Genomic DNA, 23,419 nt, shown 5'->3' on the forward strand with positions numbered 1-23,419 from the left:
GCGGTGCTCATGCATCTCCGCCCCGTTGGCCCTTTTTATAGGAACCTGTGATGGGAAAGAACCCTTAACCCGACACAGGGCTAGTGTAACATCTGGATTAACACAGCTAACCTTCCCTAGGTTTCCCCAAGTACCCATTTATCAACCATCCTGATGAACAGCTTGGTGGGCTGCACGCCTACTGCCCATGCCGGGATTCGAACCCAGGGGATTCGTAGTCAAGGACGCTATCCATAACACAGCGGGGACAACAGAAAATGGCATGATAAAGGCAATTAAAATCAAGAAATAACAATGGTCAGGACACACGTACGTAGGACGAAAGGCAACATCGGACAGAGTGTCAAACTGGGAAATAACTGAAGTAAAAAGATGCAAGGGGAGGCTGTTAGCAGATATGTATACGTATCATGTAATGGAATGAACACGGAACGTTTTTGGCTCACGACAGTTTCCACTAATATATTCTGTCTGGAAAGCTTAATATCCTCACATGTTTATTTCGTCTTTTCCTATAAAACTTCTTGCTGTAGCCTTCTGAAACTGACTGTCTAGTTACTTCATTAATGTCAATACTTTCTCTTCCATCAAGACATTTGTAGTATAGCATGGTCATATTTTCTATTTCTTTCTTCTCTTCTTGTGTGTGTGTGTGTGTGTGTGTGTGTGTGTGTGTGCGTGAAAGGTGTTGTCAGACGTATCACCACCACCACATCACCACCAATGCCATCATCCAACCGAAAACTAGCGCGTTCGCTCTCAGTAAACAAACCTCAACTTTCTTACCGGAGGGACAAAACTTGCAACACTAACCAGTCATCTTAACCCTCATACATCCATACACATCCACAACGCAGCCACAACACACCTTCATGCACCCAAAACACACCCACGTGCATCCCATGAACTCATCCTTACATACCTACAGTCAGTCCATCCACATTCCCGATAGCCCTTACAGCTCGCCCACATGACACCCATACCACTTACCAAAGATTCTCCACTAACTTAACTTCTAGACTCCTTGCCCATGACCTACCAACACCTCGCCCAGTCCTCACAGCACATTCACTTCCATGCACATGCAACACGCTCACACTCCACTAAATATATAATGTTTTGTTAATCATAATAAGAGGACCACTTCAGAGGCGTAGCTAGAGAATTAAGAGTCCCGACCACTCGAGGGCCCCACAGTTATGAAGGTAAGACCGTAAGGGCGCCCAAACACACATTTTGACAAGGCGATCGTAGTTGTAGACATTTCCATGGGAGGTTGTTTTATGACCCTGTTGGTATTTTGACAAAACTTCTGTACCATTAACGAAAAGAACACTCATGAGAATGCGATTAATCTCTTCGGTCTTAGGAAATAGTTAATGATGAGATGAGGCGGAAGCGGCTGAGAATACCGACTTAATTAAAGATTGGGCCCTCCAGTGGTCTTTGAATTTAAGTCTTATACAAATACCCATCAAATACCCTCTTCCCATGCTCCCCCTCAGCCACGCCACTCCACCCCCCCTGCTCCCCCGTGTCCTGAGTTATGGCAAGTCATCTCGTGAGACTGTGTTCATTCATTGGTCAATAACAAACATTGCGTGATATTGTGTTACTGGATCTACACTCTCTCTCTCTCTCTCTGGTATTTTTCAAGAAGAAGGATAATTTTGTAAGCTTAAGCATTCCAATAATATCCAAAATCCTTCCTAGGGCACAAGATTTGAACGAAAAAAAAAAAGGAATGTCCGGGGAAATCCGATTGTATGGTAGACCTTCATTCCACTCACATTCCTCACAGCTACCACAGCCCACCCACGTTTTTCACAGCCCTCACAGCCCACCCACATACATCAACATGCATCCAAACACACCCACAACTCACCCACATCCACCAGAAGCCATCTAAGCACATCCACCACTCTCCACATTCTCCACAACCCACCTAGCTACATCCATCTACATCCATCCAAATATCCTCACCACTCACCCACACTCTCCTCAGCCCTTACACCCCACCCACACCCGACCAAAACCCACCCATATCTACCCATTTCCATCCACACAGCCACAATTCCCAGAGCCCTCCTACAGCCCACCCACATCCTACCCAAAGCCATCCACATTCCTCACAGCCCATGCATTCCACTCGAGTTCTCCACACCCCACTCTCAGTCCACTCTCATCACCAATAGGCTATTCATAACACACACACACACACACACACACACAAACACACACGCAACGAAATTCCGCAGTCCGACTTTCTGCACCCCCCCCACCCCCCACCCCCGCGCACGTGTTCCACCTTCCGTGAACTCATCTTCACATACCTGTACACTCCACGTACCTGCGCCGTCTTCCACACCATAGGTACACACGCATAACCCTCTCCACCTCTCCACAGATTTACACTCTTGCAGACATAAACGAGGGTGTGAAAGAGGATGCCTATGTATTACGGGGGATCATGTAACAATGTGTGCTTGTGTGTGTGTGTGTAGGGGGTATGCACAGGTCCCCGTGTGTTGGGTATTTGTTAAACGCGTGTGTGATGTGTGTGGTATGATCCGATTCTGTTTTTGCAGGTGAGTGGACTCAGTGGAGGTATGGCGTCGGACCAATCAGTTTAGTAAAGGAACTGCCATATTATCGTTTTTTCAAGTCTGAGTTGACGATAATATCGCAGGTCCTTCGCCATACTGTTTGCACCAAACTTTTGTTCACACTTGTAGACTAATCATTTATACATAATGACGGTTTTCATGTAATAACATAATAGATAGCTTCATTATTCCCAAATATATACAAATCATGTGATATGGACACGCATCTTTGAGATCTTACATTGCTAAAGCAATTAATCAATGTCAAATTCTCTTTGCAAATTGGCGTTCAAAAATAGTCAAGTCACTCCTCTGCCCAAGGATGTTAAGAGGAAATTAAAAATTTGGTGGTAGTAAGCAACTAAGTATCAAAACGCCCGTCTGCGAACAGGCCGTGTCAGGACTGGAACACGTTTTATACAGGACTACGTACGGTTCGATAACACAATATAGTTGCCTCCCCTACCGCCATCTCTCCGTTATCTTATTTCCTTCCTCCTCCTCCTCTTCGTCCTTGTCTTCCTCCTTTTATACGTGTTTTGTGCATATGTATTTGTTCATTCTTTCCATTGCTTCAATATAACTTTAAAAAAAGCCTGCCGACGCCATAGGCAAATAAATAAATAAATATAAAAATAAATATATATATATATATATATATATATATATATATATATATATATATATATATATATATATATATATATATGTGTGTGTGTGTGTGTGTGTGTGTGTAGCAACCTCCTTTTTCAGCATTCTTGTTAGTACAGGTTTAATTTAGTCTTCTGGGGTCTTTAAACGGGGTTATGTATAGGTACGTATAATTATATTATAGTACCCTCCTCTTCACATGTGGAAACTGAACTATCTTAAAATACAAATCATTAATCTGTTCATCTTGTATTACGGTAGTAGTTTAACAAGACCTCGATCTGCGCTACGGACGGGAAAACACTCATGGGAACACGACTAATCTTCTCTATTGCCTTCGAAAATGATCGTAAGGAGAGCCCCAAGCTAACGTGCGACCTGCAGCGTGTGTATACAGGTCGCGCAAAAGGTCGATAGGCGGGCAACGGGGACGTGATCGGGCCGTGCCAAGAATGAGTGCCAGTGTTACATGTAAGCGACAGGACTTCCACCGGAAATATATACGTACCGTTATTCAGTTCCAAATGATGGGATGACGAAATATGCCCTATTGTAGTTGCTTTTTCTAGCATTGAAGATAAATTTTTTTTTATATATATTATTGTTGATAGCCCCCTGGAACCCTTAATTGTATTTTTATTTTACTTTTTAGGGGGTTAGGATGGCAAGCACTTTCTCATATTCTTGGATTGATTTTATGATTAGAGACCAGTATAATTGCTTAACAATATCCAAAGTACGCTGCCCACCTCAAATAGATTTTTATATATTGATTGATATAAGGCCTTCATGGTTTGCCTATGTCTATGTACGTGTAAGAAAACATATATAGCCATCCCAATTACAAATAAAGGCACATATGCACATAGAGAGATGTACATGTACCGTGGATTAGAAATAAATAAATAACATTGCGAAGACGTACACGTAACCTACATGTGAAGGAGGAAGAGGTATTTTAAACACAAGTCGCTACACGTCTCGGACCGGTCGGGTTTATCTGGTACCAGTCTCGCCGTCTCATTTATTTACAGCACCCTCGCCTTATCGAGCCACGTTGGCTTCATTCCTTCTAGATAAGCAAAGATAAGAAACGTATTGATTCGGTCCCGCCTGAACCCGATAGCTGGGCTGAGATAATGTGTTTGGCGCCTATAAAAGAGCAAGGGAAGTAGTGTGGCAACTGTTACGTGGCGGTGGGGAGAGAGAGGCACACACGCCCCTCTTCGTCCCCAAGCCTTTCACGCGGTGGCTCGCGCAACGGTCCCTCACTCTTCCTCCGTCCCTCGGTGGAGTTTGGTCGTTGATCTTGGTTCGTTCCTCCTTCCGTCGTTGGCTGGTCGCGGTGGTGCTGGATGGAAGGAGGTGTGGTGATTCATAGTCAAGATTATAGCCTCCACCACTCCCTCACCACCGTCACACATCACTGCCCGCTCGGAGGACAGGCTGGGTAGTGGTGGAGGTGCAGTGATGGGGTGCGCTTCTCCACTCACCCACCCCCACCTTCAGTGTTACGTCACTTCCATTGTAAGGAATGGTACCGATGCAGGTATTGGGTACATTCACACCAGTCTAGTCCACACCTGGCCTCACGTAAGTACGTTTTGGAGGAAGGGTTATTACTTTGGTGTTGGATGTGTTATTTCTGGTAAAATCTGGTTTTATTAACGGGCCCATTTATCGTTTTCTACCATATGACCTACTTCTCGGTTGTCATGTATGTTCTCTACTAACCATCAAATCTCCTAGGGAAGAGCGCAGATTAAATGAAGAATGAAAATAGTAATAAGATGTGCAAACCCCTTCAACCGCGGGGGGCGTACTATCCCAAAGCGCGCCTGAGGCTTATCAAGAGAAGATAGTTAACTTTTGCCTGTGCCTTCGACCTACCTTACGATCACTATAAGACTGGTGAATATATGTTTAACCTTATGGGAGGCCCCTCCCCTTTCGGTACCCCATTGTGCACATATCGTCGTTTGCTACGCTTTTGGCCACACCGCCGCTAAGGTTTAATTGCTTATTTCAGACATATAGTTCGTCATGTATGGTATAAGAGATATGGGTTTGTTAAACATTATCTGATTTTTTTTTTCTTTATTGTGTGTGTGTGTTAGGAAAGGTCTATAAAATTGCACGACGTGACTTTACGGAGCTGCTCAGTATAAATAGCCTCACCCATATTAAAGCATCATAGGTTAATTTTGTAAATGTTTGTTATAGATGTTTGCCTACAAGTATTGATTAGCTTTAAAACATTCTTACAAAAGAGACCCCTGTAACATCTAGTGACGGAGCTAATTAAGGAAGGTCTCCGGGGAGGGAGGGGGGGATTTTTTTTTTCACCTATCTTCTCTGCCCCCCTTTGATCCTCCGTTAATTTTGACATTGTTCCTTTATTTTTAAGAACAACCTCTGCCAGCGCCCCTCCTGCACTGAAAATGATCCCCCTGAAAGGAAGAAGGAAAACGATCTGGCGCCGACACCTGTGGCACATCGGTGCAGGTGTGTCTTTATTGCCCTAGCTAGGTAAGTATGCAGGTGTTGTAAGTGCACGATCTGCAGCAAGGGTTTGGAAGCAGGAGGAAATGTAGGAAAAAACGAACCCCATACACTCTGCCCATCCTAGCACGAGTGGACACGGAATGGAATGTTTGTCAATCGTCACCAAGGTCCATTATGGGGCCGTATTCTTAAAAATTTCGGCGCTAAAGCATACAGAAAAGGCTTTCGTACGAGCTTTAGGGCCTTTCCAGGGGTAGTTTAATGACCCCTGTGATAGTTTGACCCTTCTGTACTGTGAACCTAAAAAAAAAAAAAAAAAATGATACCCTTTTCGACCTTTGGAAGTAGTTGACGTGAGAGGAGAAAGCGTCTGAATACCGACCAACCATATTCGTGAACGTGTCGAACTCTTACTACTACTATTTTCTAAAGCCTCGGAGGAGATTAACCGGGTTTTTATAGGTCAGCTTTCCCGTTTATGGTGCAGAAGTTGGGTGAAACTATCACTAGAATCGCAAAACTCCCTGAATAACCCAGCTACTTCTACGATAGGCTTTTCAAACAGGCGAACCGAGGTGCCGACACGTTTAGGAATACGGGCCATTGTTCGCCACTATTTTCCTTGCGTAATGGCCGGTCTCTTGTAGCATAGATAACTCTAACATGGTGTTGGTGAGACACATGTATTATCAACTTAGCACCAGCGTTTGTTTGTGTATGTTGCTGCCTCGTTTGTTGTGAATAGTAATTATTTAATGATGCTCGTTAGACTATTGAATAACCTTGTGATTTTGCTGCCTCGTTTGTTGTGAATAGTAATTTTTTAATGATGCTCGTTAGACTATTGAATAACCTTGTGATTTTGCTTTTGTTTCACCATATCCACTTGTTTTAAGAGATTATTACTTTGGTATATCAAGGCTTTAACGTTTTGTAGCCCTGGTGAGTCGTGACTAAATTAAATGATGCTCCGTTAATTCTGCCGTGTTCTTACGCACCAATTTGTGGTAAGCATCGTTAGTGTGGAATATGTAGTGTTACTTCCAAGTTATTATAATTTTCCACTTAAGTGTTGTAAAGATATTACATTTACTCCTTTAGTTGTGCAATGTAGCCTAACCACCTCAAGGATTCTCAGGTCAGTATTCTCAGACGCCTCCGTCTCACTAAAATATTTACAAAGGCCGCAAAGGATGTTAGTCGGCTCTCAACGTTCATGGTGCTGAAGCCTTGTAAGATTACCACTAGGATCATGAAACTAGCCATGAAAACTCCTACAGCAATGATTTGAAATTATCACAAGTCCTCTCGCCTCCATTCTGGTTATTCTCAACCTCCTCGGCCCTCCTGCCTCAACACACACTGCTTATACTTCAGATACGATAATTTTTCTCTGAAGTACGAGTAAATGCAAAGGACAAAAACTCGCCGAAATAAAAAATAAAACTGGCCAAACCTCGGCGAATTTTTGTCCCCCTATGCAATGAATCTGTGTTTGTCAGGTGAGTTTTTGTCGCTCCCCGTTTTCTCATGCCACTGATACTTAAAAGAACGAGGGATGTGTGATAGGGCGTGATGGTCGGCTCTTTTTTACGTTTTCGCCTATTGCAAGGGAGTGTGCCGGTTAACTATCCCCTACCTATTCGACACCTTAACTCGGCAGTGTCGGAGAAGAAATCGAGGAGGGCGTATGCCATTTAACAAATCTGCCTCCTCTGTCCTCACCCTGTTCACTACCTAGGAATGTACAATAATAGACTTCCTGTTGGCTACCCAGGCTGGTTTTATTGATGACTAACAATACTTTTTTTTTTTTCGAAGCAGACCATCAGGATGCCCTTGAAGTCCTACAGGTCTTACAGGGGAAAATAACTTCAAACCAGTGGAGTCATCATGCTCCTCCCTACTCTGCTGTCACGCTGATCCTGTGACTAGCAGTGCCTCCTCTCTCCAAGACCAACAAGACCCGCTCAGCACCGTACTAGATGATCGTAAGTGTCATCACCTTCCACTTACGACCATCTAGTACGGGGTGGGGCGGGCCTCCAGCATGCAGAACTGAGCCTCCTGTCAACGCGAGATAAGGAAACCACGTTGAAGAGCACTTATAGCACCTGTTGAATAGTTAAAATGTTAATCGTTTACATAGGTATTTGTTCATTGTTGAAGGGCGATATTATCGAGTAGTTGCTAAGCTATTCAGATTGCCAACTCCATCACTATATATAGACTACCTTTGTTGGTGGGAGATGCCTCAGGTGATCAACTGACTTGCATTGCTCAACGAATGGTATATACTTTATGATCTAATTTGAAATACTTCTGGCTAACTTTAAGTAGATCTCTTTACTTGTGTTATTGTTTTCTCATTGAATAAACTGGTTTCCATAGCGCTTAATATAATAAGTTGTAGCTGCATTAATGAGTATTTACATGTACTTTCTCTGCTTGGAGGAGGTCGGGGGTAGGCACTGTATCGACCTCCTTCATTGTTGCATTGTTACTTACAACAATAAATACTAAACAATACAACGGAAGCTATTCACACCTTTGTATTGAAGTAATGGACTGTGTGTGTGTTCAGTCGATGTGTTATTAAGGAATTCGTTCCATATCGGTTTCTTGTCCTGCCAACGGATTACTAAAACGTTTCCCTTTTCTTTGTATTCATCTTTAGATCTACTAAATTCGGACCGGCGTTACACGCACGCACGGGTGTTCCACATTACTCTCATTGTCTCGTTGTCTAGCGACGTACGTACAGATACTGTAATCCCTCCCTTTGTGGGAGGAGGCGCGGCTTGTGCGTGACGCTGCTTGGTGCCAAACTAGCGAATGTAAAAAGATTTGGAGAAACTAAGAAAGGCGCACTAATTTTAATCAATTCAACATAGCCCCCTTACACCCCACACAGCCGTACGTTTGTAGGGATTGGAATTGCAGTCACGCATAGCACAATAAAAAGGCGTATTTTTTTCGTCAGTGACTTTGCTTGCCTGAACGCGCGGTGAAAGAAGGCGAGCATCAAGGGTGGCACTACGGTACGGTACGGATGAAAATTTTGATAAAAAGTACCTTACGAAATTATTGTACGATATTTTTCCGGTATGATATAGATACGGAAAACTTTGCAGAATTCTGAAACGTACCGTGCCACAGGGTTAAAACAAGTGATCCTAAGATTTTATTTTTTATTTATTTATTTATTTTTTTTACTTTCCCATTAGCACCTGGTAGGCTATATATTTATGAGGCCTGATACATGTTTAGTCACTTCGCAAATGTGCTTCTTGAAATTTATTGACATATACCATAATTAATTTTTCACTAATATTATTTTACGTCAATTTTCCTAATGGTACGGAATTTCGGTAGGGTATTTATACCGTACAGACGGTACGGAAAAAGAGCTGGGGGTACGGTACGAAATTACGCTACGGTATTTTTTCAGGTACGGAGTACGGTTATAAATTCCGTACCGTACCGTACTGCCAGACTTGGCGAGCATACACGTCCAAATAAGTGCACACCAGGCCGCAACTTTGTGAACTGGCGGGTATTTGGTATAAAGTGACGTCACGTCATCCCGGCCACTGCTCCGCCCCAAACCGCCTCATTGTAATAAGTGAGTTTGCCCTCCCGTATTCAGATATCCTGTATCCGAGTTTTCTATATCGACCTAAATTTTTTTGGTGGATTTTAAATGTTTAACTGAAACTCGAGACCAAGGAACGCAGGCCGTAGGTAGGCCCTGGATCTGTCCGGATCGGTTGTTCCGTATCCTATCCGTATCCGTATTTCATCCATATCCTAATGGTCTGAGAAATGCATCTGAAACAACCACATTAAGATAATCAAGTGATTGCAGAGTCACTCCCTCGTATCACTCTTAAACACATGTATCCTTAGTTGTATAATCACACTGTACTGCCTGGGGGTTGGGATGGCATGCTCCTCCCTTCTCCTTTGTTGTTTTACTTGCAACAATAAACTATCAATCAATCAAATCATCAATATATAAATACAAGAGAACAAACCCGTGTCAGTAAAATGAGACGGTCCCTCAGGGCGCCGCGGGACGTAAACAGTGAACAGCTGATGCCCTGACAGTCACGGCGGCTCGGCGTCTGCACCGTCCACCGCCCACCATGGACAGCAAGGACAAGGATCACGTTCTCAGCCTCAAAGGTGACCAACAATGAACTGGGCTGTGGGTGGAATATAAGCCCAGAGTCACTGGGCTCATGAATCGAATTATTTTCAGACTTGCCTCTGACACCCCTGGTTGATTCCCTTTTAAAGTGCAAATTACCACTCAACCAATCAGTTTCATGGTTTTATGTAATCTGATAAAGTTTAAAATTTAAAGATAACCAGGGAATCAGGAAACCCAGCCAGGCTTGGGGACACTTGGGTTGTTCACAGGTGGGCGTATTGATGCCTATCATTACTGCAATTTCTATTTTCTTTTAACTTCCTTGGGCAGAGGGATGAGTTGGCAATTTTGTAATGCCAACTTGTGAAGAGAAATCGACATTGATTGTCATAGCACTAAGATAATATTAAAGACATGTCCATATAACGTGATTTGTATATATTTGGGCATAATGAAGCTATTATGATCATGTTATAAGATAAAAATACATTATTACGTAGATGATGATTCTGCGACGCATTTCATGTGTACCACCACATTCCCCGCAGTCTTAAAGGCCCCCTAGCCAATTTTGGTTGCAAGGGGTGAGTATGGGCAAACACTAGAATAATACCCAATAATCATTTACGTAACGAGTTTTTTATCTTATAACATGATAAAAAAAGCTTCTTTATGCCCAAATATATACAAATCATGTTAAATGAACATGTTTTTAATATTATCTTACAAATCTATGACAATGTGTCAAATTCTCTTTGCAAGTTGGCATTGCAAAATAGCTAAGTTACCCCTCTGCCCAAGGAAGTGAAGGGGAAATTGATACTCCAGTGGAAACATGCATCAAAATGCCTGGCTGCAAACAGGCCAGTTGACTTACACTTATTGTTTCTTGTATCTGTGCATTTAACAGGCAGCATTCCATGGGAATTTCAAATATACCTTTTAAAAGATATTCAGATTAATTTTTTCTTTTTTCAATACGTATGAACTGCAGTTGGTTGAAGACGCGAATAATAACAGATAGAAGTAATGGGAGTAAGTGGGGCTGACCAGATATTAAAGGAACAGTCCAGATTAAATGCTTAGGAGACAAAGGGAGGAAGTTAAGATAGATGGTTTGGATATGAGCAGAGGAGAGGCTGAATATTAAACTGCCAGGCAGGAGGAAATTAGGAAACCCAAAGAGGAGATGAAAAGATGTGGTGAGGGGAAACCTACAGGTGGTTGGTATGACAAAGGAAGATGCAGAGGACAGGAAGAGATAAAAATAGGTGATCTGCTGTGCTGAACTTCCTGGAAACAGCTGAAAGAAGGGACTCACAATATCAATTATTCTTTCAGATTTTAGTTAAGGGACTAATACATGTCCATTGAACTCTAATGGCTAAAAACTATTTTTATTCATTCATGCTGGAAGGCTGTAATCCCAGTAAAGATAGGTGATAACATAATGGCTGCCATGTTTCCTGCTGTCTGTGAGAATAAGTTGTGCCAAAACTTGCAGTGATGATATAACTTATACACTGATACATTTTAGTGGCAATAGGTTACTAACTTTGTAGTGAACGTAGCCTGATGGGTTGCTAGCATGGATGGTTAGCAACTTAATAGCAATAGGTTACTGTATATTATGTTACATTAAGGGAATTTTTTTTTATTAACCATTTGTGCCTTCCAATCTTTGTTAAGGAACATGTTTTTTATCATTTAACTATTATATTAAGGTGGAAAGGTGAGAGAAGAGGCCATTAGTGATAAGACAACTGTCCCAAGCTATATCTAAGCCACTATTCACCACTTTCAGTCATGAGGCTCACCAGACCATCACTGTTCACTGGTTTGTCTGTTGGCTGTGATGCCCGAGACTTGCCGGGGGAACACCTCAATGCTGACGTGCGGGCAGATATCGCCATCCCCCAGGGGCTCCCCAACACTGGAGTGGGACACATGCTGCTCCTTCCACAGAGCTTTGGGTACGTACTGTGACATGAGAGAGAGAGAGAGAGAGAGATTTTCAGATATTTAGGATAGAATTATAGTATTGTACAGTAATATAAGAATTGTCCAAAGAATCCCTCTTTCAATTTTTCTGTAAAATTTCTCTGTGTGTCATATTGTGGTTATATTTCATCAGACTTACTAAATCTTTTTGAGTTCTGCAGTTACTAAGATTCAGGCTAAAGCAAGACACATAAAATATTAATAAATTCTTAACAGAGACTTACTGTTGGCTCCAAAAACCTTTCTAGGAACATATACTTGGGTGAGACCTTTTCCTGCTGCCTGTGTGTCCATAACGATGGGAAGGACACGGTGCGAGAGGTGTCCATCAAGGTGAGGAAGAGATATGTTCATGTGATGCATATCTATAGAAAGGGTGCAGTAGATTCCATGTGTGGAGGTACTTGCCTTAAACACTCAAAGCATATTGTTAATGCCTTATGTTGGCAAAGGGTTGTAGGAAAAACAATGGTAATGATGAGGTTTATAAGATCAAATAAACTAGCTCTCAAATCATTAACCCGGTAGCAGCGGGGATCATGTTTCCTAATGGTCCCTCTAAGCGAGAAAATGAGAAAAAAATCATCACTTACACATACCATTTCATAATATATATCAAAGCATTTGTGATAAGTTTATGTATCATCTATTTTTGGGGGTTTATATCATGGCACAAATTTTGCCTGTCACTGCTACACAGTAAAGCCACAAATTTGGCCCGTCGCTGCTACCGGGTTAAATAATATACTACTATAATATATGTTACAGCAGAAAGACAAACAAGTTAGTCTTTGTGTACTAGTAAAAAAATACTAGCGCTTGTTCCCATAGGAGGGTTTATCAAAGGAGCTTTCCACTACTTTGACAGGCTGTGCTTCAAATGAGCAACCAGCGAGTGCCTCTGTTGGGGGAGGATGACAATGAAATGCTTCATCAGCTGGAGGCCAACGAGACCATCAATGAGGTGATCCAGCATGAAGTGAAAGACATTGGCACCCACATGTAAGTTGGAAAGGACCTTCTGGTTTTGGGAATTGGTGTGTCTTCTTCTTCTTCTTCTTCATTTATAGTCCATTTCTCCCATTCTTGGAGTTATTGGGGCATGTGTGTTGATTTATTTATGTAGTCATTGATGTACTTATTTTTTAATTTTTAGTTTTTATTGTAGTAAAGACTAAATATTCAGGTTTAAGAGAGTAACTCCTGCCTCCCACCCTGTCATAGATTGGTGTGTGCTGTGAGCTACCTCGCGCCTGCAGGGGATCGGTCAAACTTCCGCAAGTTCTTTAAGTTCCAGGTGATGAAGCCGCTTGATGTTAAGACTAAGTTCTACAATGCTGAGGTATGACCTAATTAACCATGAGTATTGTTTTAAAGTTAAATCACTCATGGTTCAGTTTTAGGGGTCAGGGTCAAATTTCCAGTGAGGTTCAATTCATTCAGTCAAGATCAAGTTCATTCATTCATGTATCAGTAATTTTTGCTTTAGATGTTTTTTCAGGCCTAAGCTCATTCATTATTCTGTCTAGTGTTTAGAAGTCAGTCAAATGAGACACCTGAACAAGAGGGTATAATGCAGATCATTTTTACCTTTACAGATATTTGCTTTAATTTATCCTTTTTATTTTTACTTAATTTATTATTAATTTTTATATATTTTTATATTTTCATTCATACATGTTTTTATTTAGTCCTTGCAGTAAAAGTCTATTAATCTGAATTTCACTGGTCTCAAAATCCCTGTAATTTGAGTTTAGAAGGCAGTAAGTTTCAGTTGGATAAGCCCAAAAGTTCTAATTTCTATCCCTGACCCTACACCCCAGCTGCTCAGATTTGCTCTATATCACATGCTTCCTGCTATCAGTAAGAAAAAAGGAAAAAATGCAACTGTAAAAAAATCAGCAAAGCTGTTACCAGAGAGCGACATTTTTTTTTGTTTCAGTTTTGTCACACTGAAGTGAAGATATACAGTGTATTTCACCTATATGGAAAGTTGACTGAGCTGTCGTTTTTTGAGTGTGTGCACAGTCAGGAGTTTGGCTTCTAATGTCAGCTACATATGCATAACATTTGTTTATTGCCTTAAACAATAAAAATGAAATATTCATGATTATAGTAACTGATCAGCCAGTTATTACTTTTGGAAGTGTAATAGTATACTTTCAGTTTATTATGAAAAGAACTGTAACTAGAAAAGTGAAAATATAGAAAAGTTTTTTCCCTTTATCTCCTCTCCATTCTGGCCTGTCATTCATCACCTTTATACCCTGATTATTGGTTCCTTTTTTCCCCCTCATTTTCTTTAATGAGGACAGAATACAGTCAGCAATGAATTTAGATTGCATTTGCATTATGTTTATGCTTCAAGAGAAGCTGAGGGCCATTTTGAGGGTGTATGTTCAATCGTTATTCTGCGACCACAAAAAAGTTTCTGTAGAGCAGAGCCAGGCCTGCAAAAATATAGAATAGTCTAAAAAATACAATAAATGTTTGAATACTGGATGGCAGGAAGCAATAACTTTAGAAACACATTACACACAAAAGAATCATAAAGATCTGCAAGTCGAATGTTAATTGATGTTTTTTGTTTTGTTTTGAGTATGGTGTCACAGTGACCTCCATTGTGCTGTTCTTTTTACATGGAATTTTGCCTTGCCCAGTAAATCAGTCACTCAGAATATGGAGTTCTAACAGTTCCAAAAGGCATCTCTGTGCACTCAAGGGAAGTAAACAAACTGCCTCATGATTAAATTTTTTATATTTTTTTATATAGTCTAAAAAATTACATACCTGAATGGGCGCTGGTCCACGGTTATTCAGATTAAAGTACTTTTTCTGTGTAGCTCTGTGTGTCAACCAAAGTAGTAATTGTATTTTGTAGACGTATATTTTGAAAACTTATGAATGGTTATTATTTTTCATCAATGTTAATATGGCATTTAATTTTATTTTTTACTTTTGTAAGTGATGTGTAAGTACATAAGTAGTTCAAATTATAGTTATCAGATCTGAAGCAAGGATCTGATTTAGTTTGATTAATTTTTATGTTATTGTCTTGTACTGTAAGTTACATAAATTTAGTCTGCTTGAATTTCCTTTTTAGGATATTGCTTGAGGTTTAGACTTTATTTTCCAGGTGTATTCTGTCTCCCTAGGGTCAGGTGTGTTTCTGGGTTGGTATGGAATAGTGTGCATGTGTTAAACAGCAATGTTGATCCAATTGTGACAGAGACAAAAAGATTTCACACTGATAAAGATTTAGTCATGTAAACCAACCTGATGTGTACTGACAGGTCATGAGAGCAGTGCATCCAGAGGGCATCTAGTGAATGACGAATGTGTCTTCTAATCTTAGAGTCTGCAAAATATCTTGCCTTTCACTCAACGGCAGTAAAAATTAGTGGTCATGAAGCCCACAAACTTGTTCACCAGTTTGCTGTAATCTATACTTTTTACTTTGAAAGATCAAGGCTGGATTCATCAAGTGAGCCACAAGATGATGTGTTTCAGCATAGGTGTACAAACTTACCCTTCTTTTCATCTCCTCTCTCCTTTCCTTTGATAAAGTAATTCTTTCTATCCTTCAGAGCTTAGACAGTCTCTAGCATATGTTGTCAATGGAAGATAATTATGTTAAGTCACTCACTGCACATTCTGTCCTCATAATCTTATGAGAAAGCCTTCTTAAACTCTAATTATGCTCAAATAAGGAGGAGTTTGATGTAGCATTTCTTTAGTTGGGTTTGCTTAAAGACCTACAAGCACATTCTAACATGTATTTATGAAGGTGCTGGTGGAGGGCACATATATGGTATCACTTGGGTTTTGAAAATAATTGTAATGTGGTTTGCAGGTACAGCATATATTTACTTTTTTATTCTGAGATTGCTTTTTTTCTGAAAGGCTTCAAGCACCACGGGTTAAAGGTTTTAGAATTGTATAGATCGTAGCAGTACTAATATGTGTGTGGGGTGGAGGAGGTGGTGCATGAATGTGTGTGTGTGTGTGTGTGTGTGTGTGTGTGTGTGCATGAGAGAGAGAGAGAGAGAGAGAGAGAGAGAGAGAGAGAGAGGAGAGGAGAGGAGAGGAGAGGAGAGGGGAGAGAGAGAGAGAGAGAGAGAGAGAGAGAGAGAGAGAGAGAGAGAGAGAGAGAGAGAGAGAGAGAGAGAGAGTTAATAATTCTATAGAGAAACCTTACTTGTTTTGATACATTTCCTTTTCATGGTGGCCCCCTCAAGGCTCAGGTGTACATTATTACCATGTTTTATTGACCTTCTCAGCATGTATTTGCATGGCCATAATGCTTGCTTCTGCATGACTCTGCTGCCTCTCCACCCATTGTTTGCAGGACTTTGTTGTAAGTATGGAAGGGAAACTTCTCGTATATTTGTTTTATGAGGTCTTGCATCATATCAGTAAAATAAGTTACTACCTCACGATGAAGTTTTTATACATCTCAGGTTTAAATTTACACTTAATTTCATTAGACTTACCTAGTTTGCCATATGAATGTAAGTTTCTTGGGTAGTAAAGTAGTATAAATGTTTTAGTTTGCTGTGGTTTGCAAGCATATTCAAAGTGGTACCTTAGTCTGTAAATTTGTTTACCTACTTAACTTATTGTTTTGAGGCATATATTAAATACAGAGATTGGGACATTGGAGGTGAAAGTTTTTTTTTTTTTTTTTTTTTTTTTCTTAAATGGATCATATTTTTATGCTTTGCTGGCAGTAAAGGGACAGTTTTTCATTTGTTTACATGGACTAGAGTAAACAATATTTACTTTCTCTTGGTAGGTTGTGATTTTCAGCATATTTTTGGTGCAGTGAGCTTGTTTTGATCTGTGAAAGGTAATAGGAAAATGGAAGCTCTAAATTAAAGGATACTTCTAAATTTTCCCGTGAAGCTTAAGTATATGATTATGTATATTTTAAAATGAGTTATTTTTTCACCATTGAAATGTTGGTTATTTTTAAAAGGATCTGCAATGCCTGCTTTACACCAGCCATGCACCAAAGTATTCATGCTATGATTACATAACAGTTGCTCCCTTACCTGTTGTGCTGCTTGCCTAGGCCTTGGTCAGCTTAATGATGCAGAGAGGCTGAAGCAGCCAGTTCACAGGCCTTTACTTTATCTTTCACAATAATGTCACATTTATTCTACACCATAAAGCATTTATTCTACACCATAAAGCAAGTAATATTTTCACTACTGACATAGTTTAGAAATATTCCACAATTTTTAATGACAGCTTAGACAAATTTATTCCTGCACCACTTTTTTCTAATCTCATTGATGATATATTATTTATATGCATGAAGGATTCCATCCTTGAACAAATATTTGAATTATCACTCAGAGTTCATTCTGTAATCAATTAACCTTAAAGAATCAGTTCCTCTCACTTTAAATCTGTTAATGATACATGATATTGTATTTTTTGTGTTCTTAATATTTGGCACATAGACATAAGTAATTCATCACATAAACTGCTGGCATTAAAAGATAGTAATATGAAAAAATATGCTTTTGAAAAAAGGAGATCAGTATTTCACCAGTTTTTCACTGTTGGGGTTGACTGAAAGATGTGTGAGTGTCAGAGAAAATAGCACATAACATGAATCTTACTGAAATTCTATCTTGTCTGTGTTTCAGACACCTGTAGAGTAAACCTAACACTTTGTTCATTGTTTTCATTTAGTATATAGATTTAAAAAAATGTCTAGAAGTACATTTACAAGTTAAAACTGGAAAATGAAATCAAATAAGGTATATAATTACCTTAAATTCGTTATGGCATGATCTTTCATGTTTTATTTTCATTGAATACCCACACTAACAGAAGCACCTCATGTGAATTGGTGAGTTTGATTTTGTGTGTGGGTACAGTTGGTGATGTTGCTTTTGTGCTGCACCAGTCAGATGAGGTGTACCTGGAGGCCGGGGTGCAGAACATCACATCGGGGCCGCTGTGCCTGGAGAAGGTGGAGCTGGAGCCGTCCCCTTACTTCTCAGGTGAGGTGTTAAGTACTACCACGGAGCTGTCCTGCTTAGCTCTTTTCTGTTACTACAAACTGTATCAGGAGTAGCTTGTGATTATGACACCACTGCTGGAAGTTCAGTGATATCCATGAAGGAGGTCTTGTTAGGCATTGAATGTTCAGGAAAATTAATAATGAATGTAATGATGAAAGACTTTACAAAATGTAAAAAACTGACTGTTTTATTCCAGCAGTTTGTATGGCTGAATTTCTAGTGATGTCCATGAACAAGTTATCAAATTAATCATGAATGTGATAGTGTTAGATTCCTTTCAGAACTTGGCGTCATTTGATTGTTATGGTTGCTTTAATTTTTAGTGACGTCGATGAACAAGATTTCACCGTGTTCCAATACTCTGGTCTTTGGGAGAATGAACGTGGTGAACCCGCACGACACCCGACAGTACCTCTACTGCCTCAAGCCAAGACCTGAGGCCCGCAGCAACCCAGCGGCACTACGTCAGGCCACCTCCATTGGCAAGCTAGACATTGTGTGGCGCACCAACATGGGTGACAGAGGCAGACTGCAGACCAGCCAGCTACAGAGGATGGTTGGTAGATGAGACTTCTTCATTGTTTAGGTCAATGAGTTCTGCTAACCTCTATTTTCAAGGTGGTGAACTACTATTTAGTACTAGTATGTGGGTGAGAAATGTTGAGGCATACCAGACTAAGCAAATAAGGGATGTGTGCCAGTTTGTATTCATTATTCCAGTTAGTGTGTACAGTTAATATCAGGAAGAAATGTGCTCTGGAATATGGAGCTGAAGTCTATAAAGTAAGAGGTATCAAAACAAAGAATGCTCACTATTTTGACAATATGTAAACTAAACCACATATCAGTTTTCCCAAGTAGTACTTTTTCTTTATGAGTTCTGATTGGAGTGATTAATACAGAATGGAGAACACCCTCTACCATCTTAAAACATCATTGCATCCAGTCTGGTCATCTGTGTTCTTGACTGCAATACCTCTGTTCATCCCCCTCACAGGCACCTCAGTATGGGGATGTGAGGGTGACAGTTGACCGCATCCCCAGCGTAGTGCGACTTGAGGACCAGTTTGAAGTGTGTCTGTCTATCACCAACATCTGGTAATGCAATTTTTCATTTTTCACTTTGTAATCTTTCTTTATGTATCAGGAAATATGCTACTCCATTCATCACTTGTTTTCAGTAATTTCCTTATTATTTTGTACTTTATTCATGGCTACTATTACATAGCTATTGTTGAGTTAGTTTATTACATAGTCTTTGTTAGCTAGTTAATCTCTTGAAGCTTATTGTTTCTGTAGTACTGTTTGTGTTTGAAGGCTAGGGACAGAGATATTGGGATTTTGAGATTTTTTGGCTTCAAATATATATTTTGTCTCTTCATTTCTTGACAATTGTACCTTTTCTTGATTCACATTATCAATATTGCATCACTTTCTCCTAGGTAGCAACCAACATAACTAGTATACTGTGAATCATTTGAAGCTTTGTTTATATGACAACCATAAAAGTATTTAAAATTGTGTTCTATTTGGAAAGAGGACAAAATCTCTGATAGCTACTTAATCTGATGCCCCTCCTGGGAAAAAAAGGGCAGGAAAGAGCCGTCAGTAAATGCACTCTTCTTTGCCGCACCAGTGAGCGCACCCTGGAGCTGCACCTGGACTTCCTGGGCGGCGGCGGCGGGTCGGTGTGGAGCGGTGTGAGCAGCAAATCCCTTCCCTCTCTTCCCCCCGGCCAGTCCATCAGCCTCTCCCTGCCCCTGGTTCCTTTGCAGACTGGCCTTCAGGTAGGCTATCACACTGATGTCAGCTATTTTTCCCATCTCTAACTTTCTCTCACTACTCATGTATTTTCTGTCTGTCCATATTTATTATTTTCCATCTATCAATCCTTCCTTCATGAGCTTTTCCATCCCTATAGGGGCCTTCGAGTGTGTGTGTATGTGTGTTTGGGTGGGTACGTGCATATAAAAGATAGCAAGTGAGAGAGACAAAGTTCAGCCAACACACCACTTTTCCTTTACAGACCATTGCTGGAATCCGCCTCACTGACACCTTTCTCAAGCGAGCGTACAACTATGAAAACCTTGCCCAAGTGTTTATCACCAATGAGAAAACTGAAGGCCAGGATGTGTTTCTCTCAAAATGGGTGAACAATCTGACTTAATGCCATTTTTTCAATGGTGATGGAGGAAAACAGAACCCTGCCTTCACTTCATTACACTTCCTCCCTGTTCTTCCCTACCTCCACTTATCTTCACCTTTTCTCCTCTTTCCATCCCTGCCATTTCAGCCACAGAATAAGTATATATATATATATATATATATATATATATATATATATATATATATATATATATATATATATATATATATATATATATATATATATATATATATATATATATATATGTATAGAGTTTATTGTTTCTGGAGTTATGTATACATTTATGTATATGTAAGTATGTTGGTGAAAATGTATGTATGTATATGGGGAGTTGTCATATCCATTCCTTGTTGACAATAATAATGGTGGTTTCTTATATGTGCCTTTCTGACACCTCATAGTGTTGATTTTGCGAAGGTTAATTATCTGAGAAATTTATGCCTCTAAAGGGCTTCTTGGACTTGGCTTACAATTGATCCAGGGCTGCATGTACATCATTGGCCTCCTCAAAATGTGGTTGCTGACTTGTGGAAAGATAGTCACGTAAGGGAAAATATAAGATATGTGTTTATTTATTGTTGTAAAGAAAAATAATTCAACTTAAGAGAAGCTCCACAGATATCAATATGTTCTCAGGTTTAATATATCATTACACTGACTTCAATCAATGCTGAAGGGGATGTGGGTGACAGTTCAAAATTGATTTATTGTGTGTATACCCTTCTGCCAACTATAAATAAGCTGGCTTCCCTCTGTGACGAGTGTGCCCTGGTCAAGGTGCCACTCAGCAGGGATTAAACAAGTACAGCGTATCCATAACAAGGGGAGATATGCCAGTCAATTGCACAACCAGAGCCTAAAGAAAAACTGATTGAACCTCCTTCTCAACCCTCACATTATCCTCCACAACCTCCTCAACCCCCACAACCTCCTCCTTAACCAACACATTATCCTCCACAACCTCCTCAACCCTCACATTATCCTCCACAACCTCCTCCTCAACCCTCACATTATCCTCCACAACCTCCTTCTCAACCCTCACATTATCCTCCACAACCTCCTTCTCAACCCTCATGTTATCCTCCACAACCTCCTCAACCCACACATTATCCTCCACAACCTCCTCCTCAACCCTCACATTATCCTCCACAACCTCCTCCTCAACCCTCACATTATCCTCCACAACCTCCTTCTCAACCCCCACAACCTCCTCAACCCTCACATTATCCTCCACAACCTTCTCAACCAACACATTATCCTCCACAACCTCCTTCTCAACCCTCACATTATCCTCCACAACCTCCTTCTCAACCAACACATTATCCTCCACAACCTCCTTCTCAACCCTCACATTATCCTCCACAACCTCCTTCTCAACCCTCACATTATCCTCCACAACCTCCTTCTCAACCAACACATTATCCTCCACAACCTCCTTCTCAACCCTCACATTATCCTCCACAACCTCCTTCTCAACCAACACATTATCCTCCACAACCTCCTCAACCCTCACATTATCCTCCACAACCTCCTTCTCAACCAACACATTATCCTCCACAACCTCCTTCTCAACCAACACATTATCCTCCACAACCTCCTCCTCAACCAACACATTATCCTCCACAACCTCCTCCTGAACCCACACATTATCCTCCACAACCTCCTTCTCAACCAACACATTATCCTCCACAACCTCCTCCTCAACCCTCACATTATCCTCCACAACCTCCTCCTCAACCCTCACATTATCCTCCACAACCTCCTCCTTAACCCTCACATTATCCTCCACAACCTCCTTCTCAACCAACACATTATCCTCCACAACGTCCTCAACCCTCACATTATCCTCCACAACCTCCTTCTCAACCCTCACATTATCCTCCACAACCTCCTTCTCAACCAACACATTATCCTCCACAACCTCCTTCTCAACCAACACATTATCCTCCACAACCTCCTTCTCAACCAACACATTATCCTCCACAACCTCCTTCTCAACCCCCACAACCTCCTCAACCAACACATTATCCTCCACAACCTCCTCCTGAACCCTCACATTATCCTCCACAACCTCCTCCTCAACCCACACAACCTCCTCAACCAACACATTATCCTCCACAACCTCCTCCTGAACCCTCACATTATCCTCCACAACCTCCTCCTGAACCCTCACATTATCCTCCACAACCTCCTTCTCAACCCCCACAACCTCCTCAACCAACACATTATCCTCCACAACCTCCTCCTGAACCCTCACATTATCCTCCACAACCTCCTCCTCAACCCTCACATTATCCTCCACAACCTCCTTCTCAACCCTCACATTATCCTCCACAACCTCCTTCTCAACCCTCACATTATCCTCCACAACCTCCTCCTCAACCCTCACATTATCCTCCACAACCTCCTCCTCAACCCTCACATTATCCTCCACAACCTCCTTCTCAACCCTCACATTATCCTCCACAACCTCCTTCTCAACCAACACATTATCCTCCACAACCTCCTCCTCAACCAACACATTATCCTCCACAACCTCCTTCTCAACCCTCACATTATCCTCCACAACCTCCTCCTCAACCCTCACATTATCCTCCACAACCTCCTCCTCAACCCCCACATTATCCTCCACAACCTCCTTCTCAACCCTCACATTATCCTCCACAACCTCCTCCTCAACCCTCACATTATCCTCCACAACCTCCTCCTCAACCCTCACATTATCCTCCACAACCTCCTCCTCAACCCTCTCATTATCCTCCACAACCTCCTTCTCAACCAACACATTATCCTCCACAACCTCCTTCTCAACCAACACATTATCCTCCACAACCTCCTTATCAACCCTCACATTATCCTCCACAACCTCCTTATCAACCCTCACATTATCCTCCACAACCTCCTTATCAACCCTCACATTATCCTCCACAACCTCCTCAACCCTCACATTGTCCTCCACAACCTCCTATAAGAGACAAGTAATCGACATAGAGAAAAAGAAAGAAGGAAAAAGCGTGCCGTAAAAAGCGGAACAGGTCTAAAGAAGAAGAAGAAGAAGGTCAGGGAGTCAGCTGTTCCCCGCCGGCAGCCGAACTTGTCTAGCAAGCAAGAACAGGAACCCTGGAGGTAAACGGCAGGAACAGGGACGGGGGAAACCAGGACTGTAGCTGTAGGACGGGGCAGATGGAAACAGTAGAACACCTAATAGTGGAATGCAGCAACTATGAGCGGCAGAGAGGGGAGTTGGTGGCAGGAGTAGTGATGGTAATAGGCGGAGAGGAGTGGGCTAGGAGGC

General features: G+C 41.2%; 1 protein-coding gene and 1 long non-coding RNA gene across 2 annotated transcripts; one reads left to right on the forward strand and one right to left on the reverse strand.

Moving 5' to 3' along the window:
- The first annotated feature begins 5,609 nt into the window (after positions 1 to 5,609).
- Positions 5,610 to 20,500, forward strand: LOC126986881 (trafficking protein particle complex subunit 13-like). The gene is made up of 11 exons (XM_050843352.1): positions 5,610 to 5,786; positions 9,830 to 9,950; positions 11,723 to 11,891; positions 12,168 to 12,252; positions 12,788 to 12,921; positions 13,144 to 13,261; positions 17,840 to 17,936; positions 18,281 to 18,513; positions 18,955 to 19,055; positions 19,594 to 19,744; positions 19,984 to 20,500. Exons 2-11 carry the CDS (start codon positions 9,911 to 9,913, stop codon positions 20,122 to 20,124), a joined length of 1,269 nt encoding a protein of 422 aa, XP_050699309.1. The 5' UTR covers positions 5,610 to 5,786; positions 9,830 to 9,910; the 3' UTR covers positions 20,125 to 20,500.
- A 626-nt stretch (positions 20,501 to 21,126) lies between these two features.
- On the reverse strand, positions 21,127 to 22,579 carry LOC126986797 (uncharacterized). Its single transcript, XR_007739944.1, has 3 exons — positions 22,430 to 22,579; positions 21,392 to 21,523; positions 21,127 to 21,181 (listed from the first exon to the last, which is right to left on the reverse strand). It is a non-coding gene; the product is annotated as an uncharacterized LOC126986797 (long non-coding RNA).
- Positions 22,580 to 23,419: the final 840 nt, after the last annotated feature.

This window comes from Eriocheir sinensis, chromosome 63 (genome assembly GCF_024679095.1).
Source record: "Eriocheir sinensis breed Jianghai 21 chromosome 63, ASM2467909v1, whole genome shotgun sequence".
In the NCBI taxonomy this organism is placed as follows: domain Eukaryota; kingdom Metazoa; phylum Arthropoda; class Malacostraca; order Decapoda; family Varunidae; genus Eriocheir; species Eriocheir sinensis.

Bases quoted from the DNA above. Each gene is read 5' to 3' on its own strand.
- LOC126986881 (XM_050843352.1), top strand. From the start codon at position 9,911: ATGGACAGCAAGGACAAGGATCACGTTCTCAGCCTCAAAG. The intron at 13,262-17,839 runs GTATGACCTAAT...GTGCTGCACCAG, and splicing joins CTAAGTTCTACAATGCTGAG to TCAGATGAGGTGTACCTGGA. The intron at 19,056-19,593 runs GTAATGCAATTT...TTGCCGCACCAG, and splicing joins CTGTCTATCACCAACATCTG to TGAGCGCACCCTGGAGCTGC.